This window comes from Ochlerotatus camptorhynchus, unplaced genomic scaffold, assembly GCF_037179485.1.
Source record: "Ochlerotatus camptorhynchus isolate MF236.1 unplaced genomic scaffold, CSIRO-AGI_Acam_v1.1 ptg000067l, whole genome shotgun sequence".
Classification (NCBI taxonomy): Eukaryota; Metazoa; Arthropoda; class Insecta; order Diptera; family Culicidae; genus Ochlerotatus; species Ochlerotatus camptorhynchus.
The window spans coordinates 2,783,532-2,803,935 of record NW_027040557.1 but is presented as its reverse complement, the minus strand read 5'-3'; the positions used below and the strand labels follow the sequence as shown (position 1 = coordinate 2,803,935).

The 20,404-nt window shown below is 40.9% G+C and overlaps 3 protein-coding genes across 3 annotated transcripts in view; all 3 read right to left on the bottom strand.

The window, feature by feature from the left end:
- Rhp (rhophilin) overlaps positions 1 to 19,282 on the bottom strand; it is a 189,368-nt gene extending 170,086 nt beyond the window's left edge. Inside the window, exon 1 of the mRNA XM_065216780.1 lies at positions 18,270 to 19,282. Coding sequence (XP_065072852.1) covers positions 18,270 to 18,323 — 54 coding nt within the window. The 5' untranslated portion in view covers positions 18,324 to 19,282. The remainder of the gene's footprint in view (positions 1 to 18,269) is intronic.
- Usp1 (ubiquitin specific protease 1) overlaps positions 1 to 20,404 on the bottom strand; it is a 473,693-nt gene that overhangs the window by 314,462 nt on the left and 138,827 nt on the right. The window lies entirely within an intron of this gene.
- The window catches only part of LOC135697177 (uncharacterized), a 511,087-nt gene that overhangs the window by 446,201 nt on the left and 44,482 nt on the right, over positions 1 to 20,404 (bottom strand). The gene's annotated exons all lie outside the window — the stretch shown is intronic.

The window sequence follows — 20,404 nt, the reverse complement described above, 5'->3', positions numbered from 1 at the left end:
TGGTTCTCTGCATACGACTTGAAATCTTCGAACGCTTCTAGCACACCTGCTTTTGATTTCAGGAAATAGACGAACACCTTCCTGCTAGCATCGTCGATAAACGTTAGGAAATATCGACGTCCTCCTATCGACGTTGTCTCCATCGGCTCACAGAGATCAGAATGGAGCAAACGTTCAGTCCTGTGACCCTTCGGATACACGGCACACATTGAAAGGAATTTGTATCCTCAAACTCCATTCCAGTTACCATGCTTCTAAGTCTCCTCATGCAGCCAGCCGATAGGTGCCCCATCCGCTGATGCCATAATTGGAAGCTGTTCTGCCCTCGAGCCAACTGAACTGATGAACTGTTAGCCAACGCTAACTTGTAGACTCCATCCGAATGCTGTCCGATCGCCACAACTTCGTTCGTAGTGCTGACAACTTTACAAGAGTCTTTGTCGAACATGACCTGATACACGTTCACATCTTGCTCACGGATAACAAATTTAACGCCAAATCTGGAACGCACAGAACATTACTAATGGTGATTTCACAAGACGTACCACAAATGTCTGCTTCCAAATTGACGGCACCCTTGGCAACAACAGCAGCTGCAGTGCCATTCGCAACGTTGATGCTTGCTGACACATCCTCTGCAGCCTTCAGATGGTCCTTATTCCGGCACAGAAGTGTTGTAGCTCCGAAAGCAAAAATCCAGTCAACATCGTCCTATTAAACGCCGCGAAAAATGCAGCATGACCACTGTATTTCCCACGGGTTTCCTTTCTTTCACTGGCTTTATTCTGGCATTGCGGCGCATAGTGTCCCAACTTCTTGCACCGAAAGCACTTCACACTCGATGTATCGGTAGCTATCTTCTGTTCCGTTTTTGTGTGGAACGCTCCATCTTCGCTTGGCTTCTTGCTGATCTTCATATCTTGCAAAATTCGCCTTGACAACGTCCGCCGTAAGCTTCATACCCGACGACTCCAATCCCAGGATCATCGGTTCGTACTGCTTCGGTAGACCCTTCACCAGCGCCTGCCAAGTATCGTCGACTTCGAAACCGACCTTACTTTACTTGTCGGAAAAAGTTCGTTCACGTACTCCTGCGTCGTTTGGCATATGATGTCCTCATCGCGTTCAGCGCCAACCAGCCGGATCCCCGTAAGTCTTCTCAGCAGTTCAATTTTCCTGGTGGAACCACTGTGGTCATACGTATTCCGCAGACTGTCCCAAGCCTCTTTCGCGGATTTTTCGTTGCGCACCAGCCCATAAATCTTGGGATCGATGGTCAAGCATATCGTGGCCAAAGTTTGCTCGGAAACATCTTCACTAACCTCCGGATCGCCCTCCTGCTGTTCCTTCACTGCGCACCACGTTCGTTCTTTGGTCAGGATCATCTTGGTCGAGAAGGACCAGGAGTTGTAGTTCTCCGCGCCACGTAGAATCTCTCTGACCGCCAACGAAATTGAACTTCCTGGCATTCGACCGTTAGCCGGGGCTCTTCCGTTTTCTCGTCCACCCGAGCCTTCGCCCGAGCTATTTCTTCAAAAAATTCTAGCTTAGATAAAATTGGAAAAAAATTCTTCTTCAACAAACAGAGCCGTTCCTATAGCAACTGTCTGGGCCCATATCCTAATGGGACAATTGAGTGAATAGGTCTGCTTGGTGTGATTGATGAATTGAAACTAATTTTATTCGTTACTACATTTTATCATGGCATGCTACAGCTTGTAGTTAATTCATCGGTTACTTCTCCATCATCAACTGCTCTTGGTTCTCCGATAATCACGTCTTACCTAAAACTCGAATATTATTTATTTTACGTACTCATTCCAACATTACGTTCTATCTCATCCTAAGAAAGATAGCCGATTTATACTATAACTATGAATAGTATGGTATCTTATAGAACAAGTCCTATAGACTTGATTGTATTGGTCTTATTAGGTAAATCCAGAAATTGTTTGAAACAAAACAGAACAGAAAAAAAACACAAAAATTATCGACTTTGAAAAGTTTCCATTTTTGTATGCCTGATAACTCTTTCTTTAAGTGTTGAACAGTGATTTCGATTAAGAGGTAGCATCATTTTTCAAAATGGAACTGTACTGATGCATTATGGCAAAGCAGTTTCAACATTATGACCCATTCATCTTAATGAAGCTCCCGATATTTAAAAATATGTCTTGTCAATTAGTATTGATTAACACCGACATTAATATCCACTTGATTTGTGTTTGAGGACATATCCACACGGTTTATGGACAGTCCCTCTCAGCTTTCAGAGTTTCCACTTTGGCAGATTATCAAAATCATTTGAATTTCGACTCACTTCCTTGAAGCTAAACCCTGAACTTGGAATCCATTAGAAGAATTAGGGTTGCAAAACTGAAAAAAACAACAACTATTACATTACATCTACATCACTGTAACTAAAGGCATTCTAAATTATATAAGAACCCTCCCCTACGTTCTTTCTACTACCTTACAGTCATAACTCAGGGAAAAAAAATCAAACAACCTACCAAGCTCCATCTAAACAAGGTTAACGCACTTTGGGGCAGTCAGTCACGCTCCGCACTCGCAGGCAGCGCCATGAAGTCGAGGAAAAAAATTGTAATAATTTGAGTCACTTTACTGCCGCAACCCGCTCCCACACCCCACTTCGGCACATCAAGTCAACCAAGCCAAAACACAACGACCTTTCCTTTTCAGAAGTAATAGATTTACAACTCTACTAGTTGGGAGGCTTTGCCAGCGTCGGTCGTGGTTAGGTTAGGGTAAGAGGAGCCAATCAAACTAGTCAGCAAAAGCGGAACGCAAACGTTTCGCTCGGCAATTTGTCAGTCAGTCAGTTTGCTCCGCTTTGAGTGTCTTCTTCCTCGCGAAAAACAAAAGTGACAGATGGACAGTAATGAGCGCCGAAAATTTGACAGCCTAACATAACCTCTCACTCGGTGACTTCCATTTAAGTGGAGTGGAGGTCTCACCTTAAGAGCTGTGATGCAATTTATCGCTCAATGAATTTTTATGAAATTAGTACCGCTTTAAAATTTTGAAACTTCTAACGCGTGTGGGAACGGACATAGTTGGGAAAGTCGTCAAAATGTTACCATAACAACTGTCGTCACTTTGATGGTTTTCGGTACACCCAAGTAGGCATCATTCATAGTTAGTCTTCTCGTCAGGTTCTGGAGGTTGAAAGGCTCAATTGAGGCAGAGCAGCGGCCACTCGTTAATGCTTGCATACATTTTTTGTCTGCGCCATCGACCGCGGCCAGTCCGCGGCCAGTCATTGAGCTGGCACTTGGTGGTGTTGTTGAAGTGGATGGCGTTTCAAAACTAGTGACTGGCAAGATTTGAAAATATTGATGACACAATCCAAGTCGAGAAGTTGTCCACGTAGTTGGATTGCAGCAAGCTGTGCGGTCTTAATTGAAAGGCGCAGGTAGCTTGAGGGGTGGCCACTGAATTTAAGAATTTAAATTCTCCCTGTGGCTGAACATATTTTTCCCGGTTCTGTGTAGCTCTGTTAACCAATAAAAATAGCGAATTAGTGATCAAAATCATTTTAAAAAATCAGGAAAAAGTTATCAAACTGAGACATAGAAATAATCGTAAAACTTTCGAAAATAGAATAATGAAAATTTATTAATGTCAGTTGCACACTGACATTGATATTGATATGAGTTGATGGGTCGATATGTAGGGTCCATATGAGCGAGCTGCCTCCCTGGCGTCGGTAGCATTGGTACTCAGTACGGAAAACAAATCAAGGAAAAACAGAAGTTGTGGGATTTTTTTGTTTTGAAAAAAAAAATCGTGTCTCGAGCAGTCATTTCGATTCATTTCGTGCATTCATTAACATTCATTTGCCTCTAACTTTTTTCTGCAACAGCATTCCGCAAAATGAATGAGCTTTTGTAGGTTTTGTTATTAGCTACATTTTTTGCTCATAACTCAAATCTGTATCTCTTATGCATCACGAACTAGAGCGGGCAGAACTTGTTACTGTTTTTAAGAGATAAAAGTTTTGACTTGTTAACAAAATTTGTAGTTAATAACAAAACCTACAAAAGCTCTATACATCATGTTGCGGAATGCTGTTGAAGAAAAAAGTTAGAGGCAAATGAATGTAAATGAATGCACGAAAGGAATGCAAATGATTTTCCATACCTGGTCTAGAGTACTTTTTTAAAAGGTCCTAAGTAACAAATGTAAGCAAATCGAGATAATCGATGCATACTATTACTCTTATTGGAGGCGAACCAGCCCAAGGCTGAAAGCCTCCCTAATAAAGATAAATAATAATAATTACTCTTATATCATTGTGTTAGGTGTTAGGTACTCTATTCTGAAGTCTGTGAAAGGGAATTCAGATGACCAATGTAACACTAATTCATTATGTCATTGTGAAAAAATTAAAGGGTTGTGTCCTAGGCACGACCGCAAAATTGATGTTTGTGATGCATTTTTGACTATTATACTTATTATTATGAATAGGCGGGGCAGAACGTTTCTTTTGTGCAGAATTTGGAAAAAAGGATGGAGTTTGGATGTTTTTTTTTTTTTTTTTTTTGTAGTGATCCAGCAACTTGCTAAAACTCTACACTGGACCCCTTTTATTGGTAAATTTTGCTTCTATTAACCTCTATTTTAAATCAACACACAGACGTTCCTAGGCTATGGTGCCCGTTTGGTCACTGTTGTTTTTGTGCTGATCCAAATAGTTTTGATAATATAATTGCGCATTCTTGTTTTTTTAAAAGGTTGATTTTCGTCCCAGTCTTATCTTCTGTCGTCACTTATTTTGTCATTTTGTCTTGTGTATTAACCCCCACTTGTCTTGTTTATTGTGTCAACTTGTGTCTATTGTCCTTCCCCATCTGTTACTCTGTCATGACTAATAGTAATATCAATTACGGGATAATATGGTTATTTCTCGATTACTTTTTCAAAGGGAAGCACCAGCTCCTGCAAACAATGCATCCGATCGTCGATCCGGCGCAACCGGCAGCTCGCACACGCTTATCAACACCACCAGCAGGTAGTGGAAAATTTCCCCTATCTGATGATAGTGCCAGCACGCGCGGGCGAGCCACCAGTTACGCCAAATCGACGACCAAACGCACCGCCTACAAAAGCCGATACGCATCCTTGAAAAAGTTATCGAGATTTCTACTAATTAATGAATTATAGACAATTACCTCTCATGATCCTTGGCTCTGATTTTAACTTACCACTTTTTGATTATTTATCAAATAACTCTCCCAGAATATATAACTCCCCGATGCTTTGTTGGTTTCTGGTCTCATTTGGATTGGTCCTGAATTTGTTTGACATCCTGTTCGAAGTAATTCTTTGAGTTCCAGCTTGTACGTGTCTCACGTCATATGATTCGCCATTTATAAAGATAATGGGTTAAAAGGGAGTAAAACATACATAAAGGTAGATTAGTATTAGTTGTACTTGATCCAAACAATAGAAAGAAGCATAGATGACTTAGTAGAAAAATAAAACTAATAAATAACTAAAAGTGCAATGGATAAGTGTTAGTTCCGGGATCATTTTAGTGTTAGTAGTTATGTTAGTTTTGATCCGTATTCAGCCCTGCTGGCCCCTCAAGCACTATTTGCAGCAATTGTGATAAGATTATGCGACACTGCTACTACTACTATGTTAGATGTATGACTTGTCAATTTTCGCAACGCAATGTCTTTCAATAAATCACTCAATCAATTTGATGTTTGAAAATTTGCTCAAAAGGGCTTTGTTGACACATCATACCTTACCGAAAACTAAAGCACAATAATCCTAATTCTTATTTCAAACCTATCAACATATTTAACACATCTTTCCTAAAATTTCACTTGTTCGTAAGCGCCTGGTTGAAGATATGACTTTCGCTATTGACATTGTCTGTAATTAACAAATACACTAAATAGGAAGATTTATTATACAACTTCATAGGCTAGTCGCCTCCCTAAGCGGACCCCCCGCGTCCTATCTCTTATGTTAATTAGCTTTCTGAATTCTATAATTGAAGTTTATTTAATAAATAACTGAAATCTCTAATCTACCTACATAGCCCATGCTTTTAAACTACAATTTAACGTGTTTCAAGTACTTCTGGCTTTTACATATCTTATCTTATATCTTTGTTCGTCCCAGATGACACCTTCAAGTGACTAAAATGCTTCACTTTGAAGTTAGTTTCCAAGCTAATTTTAAATTGTATATTGTATAGGGTAAATGTTCCAACTACGCTCTCACATTTCCACTATGTGGCACCACAAAAATACATATGGGCATGTCACAATAGAAGCACACCACAGTGGAAATCCCGAGCCATAGTTCAAACACTTATCCCAAATCAAAATGAAGCACATATAAGATTAGTTACAATACCATGTACAAAAATGATGTTTAACATTGTTTCCTGAGTAATACCTCAATGAAAACAACAATGAAAGCTTGTCACGCAAATAGAAGGAGCACTGTTGGGCACTTTCTGAAATATTTCAATAGTATAATTCCCTTGCAAACCCAAATAAATCTATATCTGCGTAAAAAATAAATAAAATAAGAGTGATTTGCGGCAAAACCCGCCAGTATCACACCCAACGTCAGTGCCTATACGTAAGCGTACTACGACGCGGCTCTCAATAAAAGGAGTAACAAGTGTGATACTATCACTGCTAGACTAGATCTTTGGTTCTCTCATGCAGCGGTTTATCAGAGAGGGGAAGCTTAGTAATCCCCATCGCCTGCCCATGTCGTCATTCTATCGCGGCATGAGCCAGCAACGCCGACCATAAACCTACCGTCTCCAACACTCCAGTATAAAGCATGAAATTAAGCCCGCCCACCAACAGCAAGGTGCAAAAACTAGCCAAGGGGAGGGGGAAAAAAGGATGGAGTTTGGATGTTAATATAATTTTATATATAGAGGTACCAGATATGTTTTACAGTCAGTAAGTCTCCTCTTAAGCAATTTTTTTTTTGAAAATGTTGGCTCCCCGAGCAGGAACCGATAGCTAATCGATAACAAATGAATATCTTAATGTGGTATGATACCAGTATTTGGTATGCTTGTGGTATAAAACCTTGTTTTGATATTATTCAGTTATCGAAATATTTTGTACAATACCAAATAAATACCAAAATAACAAAATGTGATCTTTCAGTTTGTAGACAATAACACCTAAAAGAGTTATTGAATTGGTATTAGAAAACCTTCCAAATAACAAACTATGGTATTCTGGCATCTAAAAAAGTGTCTGTTATCCGTTTGTTATTGTAATAACTAAATTATTTATAAGTTCGTTATTCGTAGAACATTTTTTAGGTATTATTTTTGGTATTTTACCTCTTATGTCAGCCTCGTCAATACCATATTTAGGTTGCCAGTTATGCTATTTTCATACCTGAATTTGGTATCAATAAGGTATTTTCTCCTGCTCGGGTCTGCATGTAAAAAATTAATTGTTTTTACTAATAATTGTGGTTTGCTTAAAATTTATTTCCCGGAAAAAATGATCGTCAAAGTCCATGTCTTTATCGGGTTATTGTTAAGGGGTGAGGGGGGAGGTTGTTGTAAAGGGGGAGGTGGTTTTACATGCATACTTTTTCAAGTCTCACCTTTAGTCGCTGACTTGGTCCTGCTTGCTGCCACGCCGTCCGAAGCGGTAATGAGCAGAGGCATTTTGCCATTTAAATGATCTTTATTTCTTGTGATTGTGTGGTTTACATGTATGAATTTGTTAAGTGACACAGATGCGTCTTTTCAACTTTGGTACATTTGAGATTTTAATTATTATTTACAGTTCCTAGTCCTATCAGGCCTATTTTAAAGTATGACCACCTTGGTGGGATTGGTTTGATTATGAGCAGAGGCAGGAGAGCAACGCTCATTTATATCTTTTCAGGTTTAAGCAGAATGATGTGCAACCAAGTGGTATTCGTTTATGATGACTGGGTTTGGGGAAAACGTTTAGTTCATGAAAACAGTGACCAAAATTATCATTTGGGCATTTTACAACAGTCTTTTGATTAAAAATTGGAAAATCATTTCAAAAGATTCGTTAAGTAATATCCTATCGATTGGCGTATTTGGATTTTAATTTCATCTATAAATGACAAAGTTACAAGCGTTCAAAACCTAACACTATTTCACCACACATATGTTTTGATTTGTATCCCAGTATAAAGGGTGTCCACGATGAAATTGCCACACTATGAAATTGCTCTAACTTTTTAACCGTTGGGTAGAATTTAATGAAAATTTGGGTGGATTTAGTTCATAGTGCATTATTTACATCCTGCAAGTTTTAAAGTCCTGTGATCAAAACTCGCGGAAATGGAGTCGAAAGAACAGCTCGTGCGTGATAAAATCTTGCGCATTCATCACGAGAACAAGGATCTCTCGCATCGTTCCATCGCTAAAACGTTGGGAATCGCGAATTCCACGGTGTCGCGAGTGATTAAGCGGTTCGAGGAACGGTTGACCACCGATCGGAAGCCCAGAAGTGAAGGAAAAAGTATTCCGTACAACACCAAAAATCACAACCGCCTAGTTGGGGCCTTCAACCGAAATCCGAACGCCTCCGTTAGGGATGTGGCTAAGAAGCTGCACCTAAGCCGAAATTTTGTCCAGAAGGCCAAAACTAAGGCTGGGCTTCGAACGTTCAAGGTACAAAAGGCCCCTAATCGCGACGAGAAGCAGAACAAGTCCGCCAAAACCCGTGCCAGGAAGTTGTACCTCAACATGCTGACGAAAGTTGAATGCTGCATCATGGACGACGAATCATATGTGAAGGCCGACTTCAAACAGATCCCCGGCAACCTATTTTTCACGGCCAAGGATAAGTTCAGCGTTCCGAAGCATGTCCGCACTCAGAAGATGTCCAAATTTGCGAAGAAATTCCAAGCCATCTGCACGTGCGGGAAGCGGAGTGCACCTTTCGTGACCCAGAACACGATGAACGGACAGGTGTACATAAAAGAGTGCCTCCAGAAGCGGCTGCTTCCTCTCCTGAAGGCCCACAACGTCCCAACAATCTTCTGGCCGGATTTGGCCTCATGCCACTACTTCAAGGACGTGCTGAAGTGGTATGCGGACAATAAGGTCAATTTCGTGCCGAAAATGTTCAACCCTCCCAACACTCCGGAGCTCCGCCCCATCGAGAAGTACTGGCGATTATGAAGCAGCACCTTCTTAAACGACCTAAGGTAGTGAAGTCAGTCGAGGAACTGAAGAAAGTATGGGTTTACATGCAAAAAACGGTTGATTCACAGGTTGTGCAGAATCTTATGGCCGGGGTTAAGGCCAAGGTGCGGGCATTTGCGTATGGACTGTAAATAAAATACGAATAAAATGGTAAAATGAAGTTTAATAGTTATTTCTCAATCCCTGAAAATATGATGGCAATCGGATGAAAACTCGAATTTTGCGAATCAATTTTGTGTGTGGCAATTTCATCGTGGACACCCTTTAGTCGACAAAGACGTAGTTCTACGTCAAAACATCCAATAGAACATGTCCGAAGGACAACTTGACTAGTCAAAGCAACGTATGGTATTATTTTGTCATATTGTATTACGTAATTCAAAATAAAAGTATGATTTTACCATTCCTGCTGAATATTCACCGTTATAATTCAGTGACTTCGGCAAAAATAGTCGTTTAAATACGTTTATTGTTTCAAAACAGTTTAAAAAATACTGTCGAACTTCAACTCCTGAACTCCTAGAACTCATGATAATTTCAGGAGAAAATTTCAAAGGGCATTGTGAGTGTAATTTCATGAAGTTTGTGGGTGAAAACGAAGTCCTTTTTTTGAGAATTACAATTAAATCTAAGAATAACTCCAGGAAATCAACACATGAATTCTGAAAAGAATTCCAGGAGAGTTTTCCAAACAAATTGTGAGATGAAATCTAAGGAATTTATGAGAAGAATTGTAAATAAATTCTTAGGAGACTTTCAATGTGAGTAAATTCCAAGGGAAGGAAGGAGATTCAAGAAGCAATCTGAAATGAATTCAACTAAAATTCTTTTAATATGTCCAAAGGGTTTTTTACTGAGGAGAATTTCAAGGAAAATAGTTCCAAAGAAATTTTGAGTATTCTAAGTATATCCTGGTGAAGTTTATTAGAAAGCGTTCCAAGTGAATTTTTAGAATAATTCCATGAGACTTTCGGGAGAATACAAAGCAAATGCTAAGGAGAACTCCAATTGAATTTTCATGAGAAATCTCCGTTGAATATGGAATAGACTATTCTGAAGTTTTCAGAATTACTTGAAAGATCCTAAAATTTGCATGAAGTTAATTAAACTTACTTGAAGTTCTTCTGTAGTTTGATAAACTAGCCTGATGCTCACAATACTTCTGTTAATTTTTTTAAACTTCCTCAAACTTTTGCGGACTTCCTAAAGTTTCATCAATTTACCAAACTATCACCGTTCTTCTCTAACACTTTCTATAATTTCTTTAATATTAAAGGAACTGCTCTGAGGTTCTCTGTCCTTTCCTGAAGTTCTCGAAACTTCTCTAAAGTTTATGCAGTTCTCATGAAGCTTATTTTACTGCCCTGAATTTATTTGAACTGTCCTAAAAATTATTAAACTGAACTTATGCGAAGACCTCAACAATTTTTTTTAAGTTCTCAATATCTGGTAAAACTTTAAAATTTCACACTATTTTTCTGAAGCTAATTGAACTGAACTCCCCTTGAATTTTCCCCTATTTTTGGAGCTTACTAAACTTATTTGAAATCCCGCATTTTGCTGATGGTCATGAACGTTCTCGGATCTTCCATGCTTGCAATTACCACTCATACATAGGATTTCCAGTGAAAACTAGATGTATGAGTACTTATTGCTAGACAGCCTATATTACATGATATAAGCCATAGTCTGTACAAGGTATTAAGTTCCATAGGTTTCTACGAAATTTTCGAAATGTTTCTGAAGATCTCGGTACTTCTGTGAAATTTTCGAAGCTTTTCTAAAAATTCTGGAACTTATTTAAGTACCCACAATTTGCTTGGAATCAATTGAAGTTCATTGGACTGCCCTTAAATTATTGACACTAATTCAAAACTTCTTCAATAGTCTAGATTTTCCTGGCGTTATTAACACTGCCAAAGGGTTTCTGACTTTCCTTAAGTTCTCTAGACTGTCCTGAATTTCTCAGCATTTATTATAAGAACCAAAAAATTTACTGAAATTAATTGAATTGCCTTGAAGTTTCCACAATTTTCCTTATGTTTTTTAAATGTATAAAAACACACGGAGCTTTGCCTTAAATCACTTATTTTCCCAGTTCTTACATCTAGATAGAGCTGTAATTAGGGCGTAACAGCTTTTGTAAACAACGACTTTCATCGATTATTTCTAGGAATTCCAGGCACGTCCACGCAGACCAATCTAACCATCGGATAGGGGAAAGTCTTTCCCTACCCGATGAGAATGTTGGTTTGTGTGGGCGAGCCTTGAATTTCTATAAATAACCCACGGAGATGAACTAGCCTACGGCTAAAAATCTCCTAAATAGAGGAAAAAAATATAAATCACCAAGAGAAGTCATTGTTTACAAAAGTTGTTAGGCCCTAATTCCAGCTCTATCTTGATATGGAAATCCCCTAAGCTTTGTATACTTAGCTGAGGATCTCTAAATTTGTTTAATCTTCCGGGAAATCCTTTTAAGTCGCTGCAAATTTCCTTAAGTTATCTGATCGTCCTCGAAGTGCTCAAAACTTCGCTAAATATCTAAAAATATCAAAATTTCTTAGAAGTTATCTGGAATTCCTTGAAGATATCGGTGTTTGCTGAAAGTTCTCACATTTTTTTTTAATAAGTGGAACTTCATTGATGTTCTACAATCAACTTAACTAAATTTCCGCAAATTTTAGAATTTTTAGAAATTGTCATGATACTCTTAAAATACTCTCACATTTTCTGCATGACCGTATAATTTTTATTGCGATCCGCGATTACTAACTTAGTTAACGATCCTGCGCACCTCCAGGGGTGCAAAGAGCCTTTGTGAAAGATTTCCATCCTGGGCGATTACTAGCTTTGGCCTTGACCTGTGCCCAAGTCAAATTCCCAAGTCAACGTTCTTAATTTCACTGTTTAGGCTCCGCCGCCACGAGCCTCTGGGTCTGCCTCCGCTGCGATGTCCTGCTGGATTCCAGTCCAGTGGCCGACCCACCTCCACTCCCGTTCACGAATTTCTGTCTCTATCGGCTTCTGATGGCACAAACGATGAAGCTCGGAATTTGAGATCCAATTGTGGGGCCATCAGGCACGAGTTATGTACCGCACACCTGCAGCTTCTGAGTGTTCTCCGCTGATACACACCATGTTTCACTGGCGGATAACAGCACAGACTTCACGTTCGAGTTAAAAATTCGGATTTTGGTGTGTCGACTGATCTGATTCGCTCTCCAGACATTTCGCAAACTGGCAAAAGCAGCCCTCGCCTTCTTAATCCGTGCACCTATGTCGCTATTGGTGCCGCCGTCCGACGCTATCTGACTGCCAAGATATTGGAAGCTTTCGACTTTCTCCACTGCCTGCCCAGCTACCGAGAAATTGGAACGGTTTTCCGTGTTGACATGCAACGATTTGGTCTTGTTGACGTTGATGGTTAGACCTGCTTCAGAGGAGCGTTCCACAAGGTCGTCGAGCTTACTCTGCATGTCAACATCATCAGCCAAATCTAAGTCGTTGAGATGCTCCATACTAATAGGCTGCCACAGCAACCCACGGTTCGGTACACGGTCAACGACTCCAACCATGATCTCGTCGATTACGATGAGGAACAGTAGCGGTGATAATATACATCCTTGCCTCACACCCGCGATTACCCGAATCGGGTCAGACAAAGCTCCGTTGTGCAACACTCTGCATGAGAAAGCCTCGTACTGCGCTTCGATGAGGTTGACGATCTTATCAGGGACTCCCTTGCGTATCAGAGCGCCCCACCAGTTTTCGTGGTTTCGTCGGTCGAAAGTTTTTTCGTAGTCAATAAATACCAAGTACAGGGACTCTTGGAACTCACTGACCTGCTCCAAGATGATGCGGAGCGTGGCAATATGGTCCACACAGGATCTTCCAGCACGGAATCCTGCCTGCTGTCGTCGGAGAGTTGCGTCGATCTTCTCCTGTATCCGATTGAGGATAACTTTACACAGAACTTTGAGAACAATACACAGTGACATGATGCCTCGCTAGTTGTCGCATACAGTTGGATCCCCCTTCTTGGGGACTTTTAGCAAGACGCCCTGCATCCAGTCGGCCGGAAAAGTCGCGGTGTCCCAGATGTTGACGAATAGTTGATGCAACATTTGTGAGGATAGCATGGGGTCAGCTTTGAGCATCTCTGCTGATATGCGATCGACGCCCGGGGCTTTGCTGAACTTCATACTTCGGATGGCTGCTTCTATCTCCTGCAATGATGGAGCTTCAGTGTTGACGCGAGTAACGCTGAAGCACCCTTGGCGGATCATGCCGAGATGTTGATGGTTGGTTGACCGTTGAAACTTCGAGAAGTTGTTCAAAGTGCTCAAACCAACGTTTCAACTGGTCAGTGGGGCCGGTGAGCAACTGTCCAGTCACGTCTTTCACAGGCATCCTTGGAATCATCCTTGCCCCGCTCAGGCGTCGTGAAACATCATAGAGGAGGCGGATATCGCCCGTTGCTGCGGATTTCTCCCCTTCATCAGCCAGGGAGTCCACCCACGCTCGCTTGTCCCGTATATGTACAGGAACGCTTAACTTCCCTCTCTAAAGCCGAATACCGCTAACGGGCCTTGTTCTTGGCTCCTCGGGTCCTTGCTCGCTCTATCACGGCTTTTGCTTCTCTCCGCTCTTCGATCTTCCTCCAGGTTTTATCGGTGATCCACTCCTTCATCTGAGTGCGCAGCTCACCCAGGTTGTTCTCGCTTGTTTAAATAAAGGCATTCTTGATGCTCGTCCACTGTTCTTCTACGCTGCTACCTTCCGGAATATTAGCTGCGCGAGCCTCGAGTTCTTCGACGAACAATCTCTTCCTTGCTGGGTCTTCCAATCGGCGTATGTTAAATCGCCGCCCGAGTCTCTCCTCCCGCCGTTGAACCCGCGCAATGCGTAGGCGGATCTCACCGACCAGGAGATGATGATCAGACGTGATGTCAGCGCTGCGTTTATTCCGAACATCAAGAAGGCTCCGTCTCTATTTTCGGCTGATGCAGATGTGGTCGATTTGGTTCTTTGAATATCCATCACGGGAGACCCATGTGATTTTATGCACTGGGCGATGGGGGAAGAGCGAACCCCCGATCACCATGTCGTTGTTGCCACAAAACTCTGCAAGCAGCTCGCCGTTTTCGCTCATATCTCCAAGACCTCCAAGGCGTCCCATAATGCGCTCATATTCCGAGTTGTCGGAGCCGATCTTCGCATCATCGGTTGGCGCATAACATTGGATTATGGTAAGGTTTCGGACCCGTGTTCTGAATCTGGCAACGATTATTCTATCATTGATAGGTTCCCACTTGATGAGCGCAGCCTGTGCTTGGGTGCTAAGCAGAAAGCCAACTCCACGATGTCGCGGAGCGTTTTCACCTCGCATACCAGAATATAAAAGTACCTGTCTCGAAGGCGTCAGTACATTCCATGTTCTAATTCTTGTCCGCTGTTTAGCGCTAAAAGTCGTTGCCATAAAATCAGTTCGTAATCTTTCACCATAGGTTTCTGTAACAATTTAAAGGTTTCCGCTCCACCATTCACCATTTCTTTTCACCGATCACCATTTCCAGGGCGATCCGCGATTGCGATAGGAAATTTCCTGAGTTTCTCGAAACTTCTTTAAGGTTTCTGCAATTTCCTTAAGATTATTTGAGCTGCCCTATGATTCCCTGAAGCTCTCAATTTTATTGGAGATCTCGGTTCTGGTCTGAAATAAATGGAATTATCATAAACACCTTTAAACTTCCCTGCAATTCTCTGGACTTCTATGAAGTTCCTGAAATATTTCTTAAGTTTTTATAAATTCTCTGAAGGTCTCAGTACTTTTCCTGGAATTCTAGGAACGTCTTAACAATCCTCGATTTTTTTTTCAGCGCATCATGGAACAATCTTTAAACTGCTCCAAAAGTATGGTCTAAGGTTACGAGAACTGCCCTTAAGATCCTTGAAATTCTTCAAAGATCTCTAGATCTAGCTTTTCTGAAGTACTTTAGATCTAAAAAAATTCCACCATTTTTCTCAAGTTATCTATATTTCTGAAGTTCCCTTCGGAAGCTAATAGAACTGCTTTGAGGTTCTAAAAGCTTCCAGTAAGTTTCTCGCATTTTCAGGATGTCAAGTTCCTTTATGTTCCCGCAGTTTGTTTATGAAACTTGACTGAAATTCACAGAATTTCCTATAATTCCTCAAAACTTATGTGAAGTTTCTACAATTGTTGTGAACTTAATGGGAGTTCACTAAAAATCATTAAGTTAATTACAAAATTGCAATAAATCTTTTTTATCCTTGATTGTAACACTTTGAAAATTTTCAATATCATGAATCATGGAGTACGAAGCTTCAAGGCATTAAATGTTTTGAGAACATAGATCACTTACTTAAATTAAGTAAGTGTTAAACTGATTCTTTTAAACTGATTGTCATGTCTTAAAAACGATTGCGTTAATTGGTGTTGTTGTTGTTTTAATAAAAGAAAAAAACACATTTTTAACGCATTTAAAACCTGGAAAACTCATGGAATTTTATTTAGCCAAATGACTAAACACCCTGTAGATAGAAAACGACGTCAATAAGCTCTATAGAAGCACAACACCTTCGAGTTGTTCAAAAATTAGAACAAACTGCAGGCATGTGATCCTACACACTACAAGAAGAATCAACAATCTTGAAATAAATTCACGCTTAAAATGTTGAAAATATAGTGACTGATTACTAGAAAAAAGAGACTTTAGTGACATGGCCTTAAAAAAGGAAACTTTTTAGGGACTTAGTTTGTTCCAATCAAATTCCCGGTAGTTTTCGATCCCCGGTTAATTCCCGGTTTTTCCGGTTAAGTGGCCACCCCGTTTGACGCCCAGATGGCATCCATCGATACTCGACCGATAAAAATGTGTAAGTGGATCTCAATGACTACAAACAAGGCAAGTAGCAACCCCGTATCAGGTGATAAGAAAATCGATCGGACATGATGCACAACAGATAAGGTCTTATCAAAACAGAGCTCAGTTTAACCAGTCTTTTGTTTTAACCGTTCGAGGATAAATCCAAAAGGTCGTTCTATTTCGTGGAATGTTCCGTCGGATAGACAACATTCGAGAATGTTTCTTATCACTCTAGCCTTATCGGATGGGAGTACAATGTTCATAAGTCGTCAGCAAAAACAGCCTAACTTTCGTTTGTCCGCTCCGCACCCAATGGAAACCGATTTTCCCCCCCAAGCGCTTGACAGTTATTCAAGTCTTCCAACTCGCACAAGCCGAACCGCAGCAAATCCACAAATTGCTTTTGATTTCTGTATCATTTCGCAGCATGTAGAAAACGCGAACCACATCCGCTCTGCAGCTTTGCACGAACAAACACACCTACCACTGCATAGTAACTATTACCAGTTGAGTGATAAATTATGACTTTTCTCCGCTGGCGCTTTTCCATCTTGCATGATTCGAGATCCCAGATGCAATATTGCATTACAACTACTAGGTAGCTAGGCAGGTAGGTAACTGCGGCGACTGCATCGCTGTGCTGCGCAGAAGGGTCACGAAACGAAGCGATTACTACAGCAGCGGAGTGAAACATAATCTCACTTTCTTCGCGGATTGCATGGCGACTGACCGGCGCTCCGTAGAAAGTCGTTGACCATTCTAGGGGGCTACTTCAACGCAGGGGCGTAGCCACGACGGTAAGGGCATCCGTAGGTTCAAATCTCCATAGAAATACTTTGTTTGATTAACTTGTTGCCGTCAATCTATTGTGGACAGACGAAATGCTCCAGTGGCATGTCGGTTCGTCAAAGGTTTCCGTTCGCAACTCTTCTTGTTACACACTTATTCTTAATTAACCTTTTTTATTTCTGGGCTTAAAATCCCGGTCTTATCTGGATGCTAGAAGTCAAAACTTCAAACCAATTCGAAATCGATTCAACTGCATAAATCTAGTTTCTTTGATTTCCAGTGAACTGAACTAGGAGTTCATCTCCTCCTTGCTAAGCCTCTGACGCTAACGTTCACACTTAACAGCCAGTATTATGAACCTCAATCGCCGACGCCCAAGTTTCTTGTTAGTGAAGAGAAAGAGAAATGCCTTTATCTTTTAATAAGACGCCATAATCACGTCGTGTGTAGTACTGCATCCATAAGATAGCCTCAGCTGTATCGCTGTCAGCTTTTGCAATACTCTTGCATGTGTACCCATGTCGTTGGTCAGTTAGCTTGCAGGCAGGTGCTCTAGTATGTAGGTACTCTCATAATGCATAATTAATAGCGCAGCAGAAGGATCGCCACCGGCTAGAACCGGAGATCCACCACTTTTCTCAAAGCCAGCGCGCCAAGAGCAAATTTCTGATGTTTTCATTGATTGATGATGGACGACGGGGCAGTGCACACATCCGCTCCAAACTATAACTGACGACGGTGTGGTACCTACATAGAAATATAATATTACAAAGTAGATCCAATTTATGGGTTGTTGAACGTTGACGGTTAACGGCGACCTGAAAAGATTCAATTCTTCCGTCTAGGAGGATCCGTTGAATCGTATATCTGATTCATTGCTCGCATATGGAGATAACAACCTGTGCTTGACGCCGTACCATATTCAACAACAAACTAAACAATTTTATCTCGCTCGTGTAAACAGTACCAATCGTAACAACCAAGGGATTCGGTTGATGATGTGTTACAATTACAATAAACCTAGGTACGAATGATCGTATCGTCATTATCACCATCATCAACGCGCAATAGTTGCCTATATAACGAGTAATTCAAAGCACAATTCCGACTAAACAGTCACCGTTTGTATCTTCATCCTATTAGTATTGGCATCAATTAGAATCGACATTTTCCAGCGATGATTAACTACGTACGGCGTAGATGAAAAAGCCCCCGCTATCACGGTAGTAAGTGTGTTGTTTTATCGTCCCCACAATCAGAAATCAAGGCTTGATAATAACTTCACGATCGCCGTGAATCATAGGCGATGAATTGCACATCATTAAATAATCGTCCGTTAAGGTGTTCTAGAAAAACCCAAAAATTCTACTCACCCTTATGAAGCGGAACGACGTTTCCGGTTCCTTTGCCTTCTCCTTCCCGTCCATCTTTGACCGCGGTGGTTCCACCACCAACAGCAATTAAGGTATCGCTGGCTCTCGCCTTCCACAAATGGATTCTTATCAATTCAAACGACAAACGGCTTATCCTTGCCAAAGCCTCTTCTCTTTCTAAGCTCCTCGGCCTTAGTTATTTTCGTCGTTCTCTAATTTGCACTCACGTTACACTGCCAAAACACCAGACACACTTCTTCCTACCGTGAAGGAATCACTTGCCACAATCACATTCCATCGATTTCTTTGCCACACAATATTTTTTCTTCACTTATACCCGGTTTCCTTTCGTTCGGAACTTTGCACTTATTACTTCCTCCGACGGCCTCGGGCTATTCCGCTTCTTTTCTTCTAAACTTTTATGCTTCTCCTTTTCCGCATAATAACAATCCAGCCTACACTAACTACTGACTGGTGCTATTCAATGACACCCTGCAGCCCGACGAAAACAAAAATCACAAATTCTGTTCGGGTTTCTTCCGGATCTTCTCCTCCCTTTTCTGTCACTTTTCGTTCTTCGCTCGCTTCCAGGTACAAACCATCAACCAACTCACCAACCGCACGAGCCCAAGAATCTCGTGTGTGTGGGCGTAATTGTTGCCTATTATACGACGATCAAAAACTCCAACGGCGGTTACTCCCCGTTTTCCATTCAAAAAGCGCAAAATTCTGACTCATGAATCACCCTCACTTAACTCACATAGGAACACGCACCGTCGGATTGGGTCTCACTATTGTTTCCTTTCGACGATCGCGTGAGTGTCATTCAAAAATGTCACACACCTTCGCACGAAACGTTCTTCTCCATTCAATAAAAATAAAATAAAAATGCCACGACCAAATCAAAGTTGGCGTTGATTGGAAACCGTTTTTATCTCGAGCTTGATTTTCAGCGGGCCGCACGTCACAGCAGATATATTTCTCCGCACCACACGGGCCAACGACAAAGCGATCGCGTCAAAATACAAATCGGTACTGACTGACTCGTTCCATCCAGCGACTTGGAGGCGAGAATGCCGACGTCGAGATAAAATTTATCGTTGTTCGTTGGTGGTTGGTTGTCGGTGCGGGGTAGCAGCGTCCGTAGGGTAGGACTGTAGAGGACCCAAACCCAAACAAGCATGGTTTGTTCGTCTCGGTTTCGGTTTGTTTTCGCACCGTGTTCGTTCGTCAGCTCGTTGGGTGCGGAAATGGGGTGCAGGTGGGTGGAGGTAAGCAGCAGGTGATTGTGTGGGTGTAGCGACACTAGCGAAGCTCCGCGGTTGGTGATGGAAGACAGCGTGAACGTAATGCTGGTTGCGGAAATCTAGGCGAATGGCATTGATCTGAAAATGTACAATAGTAGAGCATTACCACGCATTGGTTATTACCATAGTGACCAGCAAATCTCGATTAGCAATTCCCCGGTTGTGCGATGTACACTGCAATAAAAGTTCACTTAATATTCACCTGAAAAAGTACATAGATATTTTCCATCGTACTCTTCAGGTGAAAATTACGTTTTTTGCGAATGAAAATCTGTTCCATGTGATTCATATAGAAATCAAGTGATTTTCACGTAAATTTTATCGAACGTTCCGATGATCTACACATAGGTTTCACTTAATAGCTACGTGAATTTTAAAGTAAATGTAACTGGATTTTATAGTAATATTCAAGTGCAAAGGTGGTAGATTTAATTTTAATTTCGGTTTATTATTTTATTGAATTTATCATAAACAATGCATTCTAGTTCAAACAGCAAAAAAAAACAACACAATTCACTGATTTGCGATGTTGTTCAATTTCAGATAAAGTCCCTAAATTTAATTTATTTTTTTACTAATAAAAAAACATTGTAATCTAAATTACAATTCAACTCTATCTCATAGATTTTCATTTTCATTAATCATTTTCTGTATGAAATAGTAGGAACAGGAAATTAAGTATTGATGTATTGACATCTTCAAATTTCGATTACAAACGTTTCTTTTTTTAACCTCCATTTGACTTCCGTTTGTCGAAATAAATCTTGAATCATATCGATTGAGATTGTGAGGAGCTCAATCAATCCGATTCCGCATTCTGCAATTTAA